We start from the raw sequence: 9,706 nt of genomic DNA, 5'->3' as shown, positions 1-9,706 counted from the left end.
GCACCCCAAACCCTCACTGACTGTGGAAACTTTACACTGGACCTCAAGCAACGTGGATTGTGTGCCTCTCCTCTCTTCCTCCAGACTCTAAGACCCTGATTTCGAAAGGAAATGCAAAATTTACTTTCATCAGAGAACTTAACTTTGGACCACTCAGCAGCAGTCCAGTCCTTTTTGTCTTTAGCCCAGGCGAGACACTTCTGACGCTGTCTGTTGTTCAAGAGTGGCTTGACACAAGGAATGCGACAGCTGAAACCCATGTCTTACATGCGCCTGTGCATAGTAGTTCTTGAAGCACTGACTCCAGCTGCAGTCCACTCTTTGTGAATCTCCCCCACATTTTTGAATGGGTTTTGTTTCACAATCCTCTCCAGGGTGCGGTTATCCCTATTGCCTGTGCACTTTTTTCTAACACATATTTTCCTTCCCTTCACCTCTCTATTAATGTGCAATGACATTTTGTGTCTTGCCCTCCTTGTGCAAGGTGTCAATGGTCGTCTTTTGGACAACTGTCAAGTCAGCAGTCTTCCCCATGATTGTGTCGCCTACAGAACTAGACTGAGAGACCATTTAAAGGCCTTTGCAGGTGTTTTGAGTTAATTAGCTGATTAGAATGTGGCACCAGGTGTCTTCAATATTGAATCTTTTCACAATATTCTAATTTTCTGAGATACTGAATTTGGGATTTTCCTTAGTTGTCAGTTATAATCATCAAAATTAAAAGAAATAAACATTTGAAATATATCAGTCTGTGTGTAATGAATGAATATAATATACAAGTTTCACTTTTTGAATGGAATTAGTGAAATAAATCAACTTTTTGATGATATTCTAATTATATGACCAGCACCTGTATATATTGTGTAGAGATTAGAAAATCTGCAAACTGTAGATATTTTTTTCCCATTGTGGTTCAAGCAGGAAATGGAATGAAAATATTTATGGGCTTGTTATTCAAAACATATTACAAAAATCACAGAACAAAAATTCCCACCCAAACCCTTTCTTTACTCTAGCTTAAAGTTTCATAATTAAAAAAGCAAACTACAATCATAACTCTATGCTATAAAAACAAATCACTATTATTAATCATCAATGAGCCCCACCTAAAATGTACTCCTGTCATTTCCGAGACAAATCTGTGCATGCAACTTCACTGTTCTGGTCCAACAAATCCACCCGCTAGTTATGGGTGTGGATTTTCCCACCCATGTCAGTGATACCTCTTGAGGTGTGTGTGTGTGTGTGTGTGTGTGTGTGTGTGTGTGTGTGTGTGTGTGTGTGTGTGTGTGTGTGTGTGTGTGTGTGTGTGTGTGTGTGTGTGTGTGTGTGTGTGTGTGTGTGTGTGTGTGTGTGTGTGTGTGTGTGTGTGTGTGTGTGTGTGTGTGTGTGTGTGTGTGTGTGTGTGTGTGCCCGTGTCTGTGCGTAAAGAGGGTGTACACTAAATATGAATAAGCTTGCTTTTTTCGCAGGTAGGTATGTACTGTTCTTGTTGCTGATCATGAATACAGGGAAAGGGACAGAGTAAAAACGCAGTGACTATTTCAGGACGCTCCGTTACTGAGCAACACATATACACACACTCCGGAGTACCACAGAGGTAAGCCTTCATTCTCATGGAGATGAAATATGCTTAATAATCATAACTTAATAATCAAAACTAAATGCTAAAATATTGTTTTATTTCCATATTAAAATTAGAGCATAGCAAGACAGTTTATTCAGTTATGAACACTTGAGCAACACTATTTCACACTCTATGCTGCCTCTTTTAAAGCAGAGCATTATAAAATTGAAGATTGCTACTGGCACAGTGGTTTTTGAGGTGGAGGTTTTTGCGTGTAATTACTGTGACCCTGTTTATTTGCTTGTTAACATTGAGAATAGTAATAAAAGAGGGGCAGAAATGGACTTGAGAAGAGCTATGTGAACTTTAATCTAATGCTTCTACGTTTTATATTGTAGTGCTTGGACATACACACAAGTACAGGGTGTTTTTCAAGAATAAAATATTGAATTCAACATATTAATTCAGCACAGTAATTAAGAAGACAATTAACCTGTGACCGCAAACTGCATATCATAGAAAAACAAGAGAAAAGTTATTGTATTTTCTCTGCAGCCCAGTAGTGTAACTGCACTGCACTGCACTTCACTTTCACTTCTTTTTACTGAGGTGCAGACTTCTTTTCTCACATCATCAATCCTCTCCCTACTTCTCTCTGATTCAGCCGTCAATCATATCTATCGTCCACCATCATGACTGAGTCTGCTGAGGCTGCTGCTGCCAACGTGAGCAGCAAGAGACACGCTACAATAGAGATCACCAACCAGACAAGCAACTACTGCCTCATCAACCCAAAGTGAGACTACAACTAATATCCAAAACTAAAACTTTGTCTTTTAACATGTATAGGCATTCATGAAAATGAGTGTGAAATGCATTTAAAGGGATAGTTCAGCCCAAAATGGAAATTTCCTCATGTCGGTCCAAACCTGCATGACTTTCTTTCTTCTGTGAAACACAAAAAAGGCATTTTGGAAAAAAAATTGTCCATACAATGTTTTGGACCCCATAGACTAATTTTATGGACGTTTTTTTTTTTTTTTTTTGAAAAAATCTTCAAAATATCTTACTTTGTGTTCAATTGAAGTCATAGATGCTTGGGACACAATTAGGGTGAGTAAATGATGGTATATAATACATTTTTTGGGGGTGAATAATCCCTTTAAATGTGCATGTTGTGTATCAATAAGAATGTGTATGTGTGCTTGCATATTATTCATGCGTATAAATCCCACAGGGTCTATCTGGACAGTGGTGAAACCTCCAACCCACCTCAGCCCACAGTGCGCCCCCTCAAGACTGAAGTATGCACTTTCAGCAAGTCCAGCGCTAACTCCACCGGCAGCGTGGGGGTTCTGACCTACGACCTGTTCGAGCGAAGCAAAAATGACTATATTGAGACCCTGGCCATAATGTTTTCTGTCCCCTGGGACTACAATCTGTATAAGAATTGGTTTGCAGTAGGTATCTACCCAAAAGGAAAGGCGTGTGACCAGGCCCTTTATAAAGAAATGTACTATCAAAAAAATCAGCAAGGCTTTGTGAGGGAGGAGGCCAATGGGTCAGGCATTAACTTTGAGGGCAAATGCCTAGACATCAGGGCCACCATGTGTCCTTTAGGCAGGGGTATCATAAAACTGGAGGTGTGGGACAAGATGTTCTCTCCTATGAGTCAGCAAGCCTGTTAAACATACTGGATAAGTCAGTTTTACTTAATCAAAATCATACAGTAACTTTTTTGTACACATACTTATACGCCTAATGTGTTTTCATTGATATCATAAATGTGTGCATGTACACTTACCAATGTAATAAATCTAGCACTATTTCTTCTTTAGCTTTCTAGCCAGACTTTTAGGCTCATTTGAACTCAGTAAAATGATTTGATCTGAGAGTGTTTAAACCTTTTAAGGTTTAAAGATTTGATACCTTTCTAATATCCCACACTTTAAACTGTTTGCTTTTTCTGTCAGTAGAATGCCTCAGATGTGTGTTTATAGTTTGCTTATGCTTCCTGCAGGCTAAATCCGCTCATATCAGGCAGCCATTGTGTTGTTATTCAGTCAAACCACCTTCTGGGTGATTCTTTTTTTACAACCTTCATCAGGGCAGAGATCCCTCTGAACAATACACACTATCTGTACTGCCACTGCGGAGGTATTTTCAAATAAATATTTATTCTGCAATTTCGTAGTAATACCTTCGCCTTTTTACTGAGCTTGAAGGCTTGGTTCCGTATGTATTGATGTATTCAAAATCTCAAATGAGAGCCGAGGCTGTTCGCCATAAGCTGGAAATGGTCCTGTGTAAATATTTTGTAATATGTGTTTGGAAATTCCTAATGCCTGAAGAGGGCAGCTGAGCCATGGGAACCAAAAGACAGGGACGAAAATATAAAGAATGAACCACAGCATCAAAGAACTGGCAGAGCACGTTTTCATCTTACATCAAACTCCTCTTGTCCTGAATAACTCCTTCAGTAGGCACTGACTGAATGATGTCCTTCCAGCTACTCAACACTCACAATTCAGAAACATCAATGCCAATTTATTAGTACAAAAAAATTGAACTATAATTGGCAAACTGAAGGTTTGACAAGCAACGATCACTACTTGCCCAGAACCGAAGGGGGCCGATATCTCATTTAACACACCAGCAATCCAGTCATTAAGGTCAAAAAGCAACATTTGTAGAGAGCACGCCTCGAAAGACTGAAGCACTATTACCAACCAACATCAAAAATAAAAACAAGTCTGTTCTAAGATCTTAATTCAATGGTTGAGAGCAGAAGTGAATTGTATCTCGCTCCATTCTTTACACTTCAGCCCCATTATCCTCAAATAAGAGCACTGATCAAAGGTTTATTTCTCTATGTGCAGTGATATTTGCTTGGAAAGCCATACATAATACAATGGGCTAAACGTCAGCTCTTTAACAGATATCTAATGGGGTGGTAGAGAACTGCTGTAAACAGATGGCAAGTGCTTTTCTGATACTATGTGGGTATATTAAGTCAGGTGTGTGGATTTCCCCCACACTGGAGCTCGAAGCAGTATCCTTTTCTTTCCCTAGTGTATTTATTTTGCACTGCAAGGGAAATATTTCCCATTTTGCTTACGCTATTGTGTATTTGTGCATTTGAGCATGTGTATGCATGCCCATGCAAGCCACTGGGAAATGCCAATTAATACTGACATAAACTCCAAATAAATTTTTGCACCTGTTCTTAATGCTGCTAAAATACTTAATTAAACTGAGATAGGACAAAGTAAGCTAATTGCAGAGTTCACAGATTTCCCAAAAAAAAGTCTAAACACTGTGGCTCAAGGTTTGGCTGTAGCTTTGTGCCAATTATGCCAATAAATAGATGCCAAAAAGCATATTTTTGCAGTGATGGCCATTCAAAAATATGGACAAAAACAAGCAACACATAAATTGGAAACATTTCATTATATTACAGTGGATATTTTTGGAGGGTTCTTAAACGTGTGAAATTTTGTGTGACTATTTTTCTGCCTGCTCTGTCTGTGAACCAATTTTTTGTTTTTTCTTTTCAATTTCTGTTTTTAATTTCCATTTGGAGGATAAACTGTTTATTCACTGGAGCTCTCAAAAGGATAAGGGGTTATTTGTGAGAGGACACACCTGAGCAGGACATGAGCAGGCATCTGAGCAGGACATGTTGCCCTAATATGTGGGTTCTGTGAGAGTTCAAGCTAATTTAAAGGGTTTTCAGATCAGTGCAGAAGATCAGTATTGAACTAGCTGAACTGCAGAAGGTGCATGTTTGAAATCTAGGAGGTCACCTTACCCAAAGTCAGTGACATATTAATTGTTAATTGTTATTAATTAAAAAATATGAATCCTGCATGTCTCTGTGTGACGTATTAAAGATCAAGATCAGTGTTCGCTTTAGTTGGGCTTTTGACCCTTGACTTTATGATATAAGCTTTTCTCTGACTGATGTAACTGCGTGTATGTAAAATACATTTGTAATTTAAATACAAAAAAAACTAAATTTAGACCGTTTTTTGTTTCTTTTATCTCACAGATTTGAGAATCAGTGACCTGATACTGGCCCACATAAGACATTCCGCCTTTGACTCTCGTTTTATATTGTTATTCTAAATAAACTACAAAAATATATTTCTTTTGTCCTCATATTCTTTCTTATAGTTCCTTCTCACATACCTGACTCAAAGGCTCATTCATTATGCAGCTCATTATGCGGTTCTTTTGTCTTCTCAAGTGTGAATCCCAGCATTATTCATGATCGTTCAAGCCTCTTTGCATATGGGCTTTGTAAACAAAAAGTGTCTTACAAAATTTAAACCAATATATTGTTGTATGTGAATGAGTAGGCACAATGACTCTCAAATCAGTTTAAAGCAAAAACTCTAGGCAACAACATCCATTAGTCAAGTCTTGTGGACACATATTTACTGTGCGTTGTGTGGCCTTATTTCAGTGACTTACATTTTTAGTTTTTTCAAAAACCATGCATAAACATTATTCTCTCAAAAATACAAGCATATAAATACATGTTGCTCACATATTATGGTAGCCCAGTTTGAGCTGAATACAGTGTAAGGACACGTTTATAAGCAACTGAAAAAAGCACAAATGTCAGAGCATGTCAAAACATCTAAAGGGGCCAAAAACTGGCTCAGGTCTCTATGGTTACATTTCAACCAGCTACAAGGTAGGACACTACAGTAACTGTTAAAAACAAAACAGATCTGCATTTACAGTACATTTACGCATTTGGCAGACACTTTTATCCAAGGCGACTAAAGGCCTGTTCACATCAAGAACATTAACTATAAAGATAACTATAACTAATAGCATCCATACCAATGCACAATAATTTTCTGTTTACTACTCATGTTGCAGTTACATCACCTGATGCTTTAAATGCTCATCGTTCTTCAGCTGGGATAAATAAATAAAAAACCTCTGTGCAGTTATCGTTATAGCTGTGGTGTAGATTTCTGTATTACCAAAGAATTAGAACAATTTTAGTTATCATCTTTGGTTTGAACAGGCCTTTAGACTACATTCAAGATACACATTTTATCAGTCTGCAAATTTAAACTTCCAAAAAATAATCTCTAATATACACATTAATTGAAAAGGATAATAATCTTTGTCAACAATGGTAGTGGTAATGCCCATACACACATATAAGATAGCTGTGATCACAAGAAATTATCTTTGCATATAATGTAAATTCTCTTCTACAACATTTCTGCCAGAGATATCCTTAACTGACTTCAACAAGCCCAGTTTCACAAGAAAAGTCCATTTCATACATATCTGAAAGTAGATTTATGTTGGCTAATCACAATTTTAAAATGCTGCTATTTTGCTGTACGAGAGTGCCACTGTGTGGAGGAATGAGGTAAAGTTACTCAGAGCTACCTGCAATTTACATACAATATTTATTGGATTATAGTTATGATGAGTATTTGCTTTAAGAGATAAAACAGGTTATATGACTATATTTCATATTAAATAAAAAGGAAAACAAAGCTTTCAGTCTAACATCCAACCATCCATCTCTGCCTAAAAGGGAGAGTATAGAGAAAAAGACAGAGGAGAAAGAACATTACGTGTGTGTGTGTGTGTGTGTGTGTGTGTGTGTGTGTGTGTGTGTGTGTGTGTGTGTGTGTGTGTGTGTGTGTGTGTGTGTGTGTGTGTGTGTGTGTGTGTGTGTGTGTGTGTGTGTGTGTGTGTGCGCATGTGTGTGTGTGTTTCTAAAATTATTTACCCCATGTTTGAACTGTACTTCAGTCTTTCAATGGTTCTTGAGCAGCAGGCCTGTTGTCTGATCTCAGAGATGGCAGCATTCAGATGCGCTGTAGGAGCGGTGTCAACCCCCACCAGCAGACGCCCACTCAGTTGTGTCCAGAATGACAGCATCTCCTACACAAACAACAAGAATGTCAACAAATCCAGCAGAGTACCATCCAGATATAAGTGCGCAACACAATGCAGTAAAAATAAATAATTTGTTCCATTACTACATAAAATATCTAGTTTTATTTTTTAAAGGAGTGGTAAAACTGTTGGAAATCGCCGTTTCCTCCCCAGTTCTTTGGTTTGTCAATAAGTAGAGGAGTAAGGATAAGTAAGGAGGGAGCCCCGCGCGCGTCGTGCATCCACGCACCGGCAGTGTTTTTTTCACGCAGCTGACGTTGTGCAAATCTGGCATTGAAATCGCGAAGACGGTGGATGTTCTCCTCCGTGGATGTGCTGCAGGGAGCCCTGCGCATGCCTGATTCCCCGCTGACTCAAACACACGTGCATATAACATGCTGTATGTTAAACGCTCTGCAACGCACCCCCGTCCCTATGAAGGCTGAACAGAGCAAGTACCCCAGACCTGCAATCCGGATGAAAATAACAGCGTTTCCTTGGCATCGCGGCAACAACACTCCAGCCTAACTATACCACAACAGCGCCGCGATACAAAATGGCCTCACCCCCCCTTATTTCATATTCCCCGGAGGAGGGGTTTATGTAAATATTGGGCCTGGTGATGTCAGCAAAACCTGGGTGAATGTGTAGTAGTCCCTAGCGGCCGTTTGCTGTAGTCCTTAGAAACTGATTTCTTTAAAAGCAAATATCTCCCTTTGCTTTAAACTTTGAACGTTGTAACTTTGCAGATGTTGTTTATGCTCAAGCAGCAACATTACACGTTAGCTAAAGTTAGAATAGTGAAATCGTGGTTTACCACCCCTTTAACAACATTTATCAGTGCTTGAACCATGTGTGAACATCAGATTTTGTTTAGTAGAACATCAGATAGGCCTGTCGCAATAATCAATATATCGCACAATATATGTACATGACCTCAATAATTTTTTGTGATGCAATATATCGCCCATTATGTTTACATGATAATGAATGTCACCAACATTTTACTCGATTGGGCTGTCATATTGTATGTTTTCCGTGACAGAGGCGAAGTGTTTCTCAGGCAGTTCCTTCATATACAGAGTGGTTATCGACAGGTGAAAAAAGGCGCCATTTGAGGCATTATAGTGTTTTCCTGACAACTACAGACAGTTTGGAAGAATAAGCCCAAATGGACTCGATTTCAAAGTCGCAATCCCCTGTTCCGGTGCACATTATAAATGTCAACGCAGAATGACCCGTGTTAAAGCTGTTTCAAAAGGGATAATTTTTATTTACTATTTATTCCAAAAAAATATAGCCTATATTTATTTATGTAGGATAAAACATTTTTTACCCTTAATTTCCATGATCTAAAGAATTAAAACGTTGTCATTTTAAGTGTGTAGGTCTATTTGCATTATAAAGCTGTTATATTAGGATTATATATTCAGTGGCATAAAATAGTCTTAAAATGACAATAATATCGTTTATCGCAATTATTTTTGAGACAATATATCGCAAAACAAAAAGTAGTTATCGTGACAGGCCTAACATCAGATTTTGTTTAGTAGATACCTTCGGAATATGTAACCTTAAAAGTGAAGTAACTAAATACAGATACATTTAATTTACAGCATTACTTGTTTGTTGATCATTTACCAACAAGTTTTGGGCATATGTCTTCACAGTAGTCAGTTAGGCCTAACGTTACATCCTCATGCTGAACAAAAAATGGCCGCTTGAATTATTAAATATTATTAAACCCTATTCATTAAACACCAGACTTACATAATATTTAAAATATGAAATGATCAAATTATTAAAACAACTATAGGCCTATTACTTCCAAAATAAAAAAAAATCCACAATACCAATGCAAGATAGCCTATTATAAACACATTGCATTAAAATCTAAATCTTTTTTTTTTACACACACACACACACACACACACACACACACACACACACACACACACACACTAGTATTGAGCAAGTTCTAAACAACTTCAGCTCAGTCAATTTACGAGAGAAAGGTTTTACCTGAGTGCGAACCGCGAAGGTAACGAAAACGGCACCCCTGCCGTGAAAAGCACCCCCGTCGCGAGAACGCGCATTTGTAGATAACCGCCTTAAAACGAATACCAATCATTAGCGTTCTCGTTATATATCACATTTTACTCTCATTAAAGTCCAGATATTATGTAACCTAAGCTTGTTTCTGAATTCAAATAAAAAAAA

At 38.1% G+C, this 9,706-nt stretch overlaps 1 protein-coding gene across 1 annotated transcript; it reads left to right on the top strand.

The window, feature by feature from the left end:
* The first annotated feature begins 1,251 nt into the window (after nt 1–1,251).
* On the top strand, nt 1,252–3,751 carry apnl (actinoporin-like protein). The gene is made up of 4 exons (XM_079820692.1): nt 1,252–1,472; nt 1,549–1,600; nt 2,232–2,363; nt 2,805–3,751. The coding sequence occupies exons 1-4, from the start codon at nt 1,448–1,450 to the stop codon at nt 3,253–3,255; spliced, it is 660 nt and encodes a 219-aa protein (XP_079676818.1). The 5' UTR covers nt 1,252–1,447; the 3' UTR covers nt 3,256–3,751.
* Nucleotides 3,752–9,706: the final 5,955 nt, after the last annotated feature.

The sequence above is a fragment of the Gobio gobio genome (assembly GCF_949357685.1).
Source record: "Gobio gobio genome assembly, chromosome: 1".
NCBI classification, from domain to species: domain Eukaryota; kingdom Metazoa; phylum Chordata; class Actinopteri; order Cypriniformes; family Gobionidae; genus Gobio; species Gobio gobio.
This window is presented reverse-complemented; position numbering and strand designations above follow the sequence as displayed.

Bases quoted from the DNA above. Each gene is read 5' to 3' on its own strand.
- apnl (XM_079820692.1), top strand. From the start codon at position 1,448: ATGAATAAGCTTGCTTTTTTCGCAG. The intron at 1,601-2,231 runs GTAAGCCTTCAT...TCTCTGATTCAG, and splicing joins CACTCCGGAGTACCACAGAG to CCGTCAATCATATCTATCGT. The intron at 2,364-2,804 runs GTGAGACTACAA...TAAATCCCACAG, and splicing joins TACTGCCTCATCAACCCAAA to GGTCTATCTGGACAGTGGTG.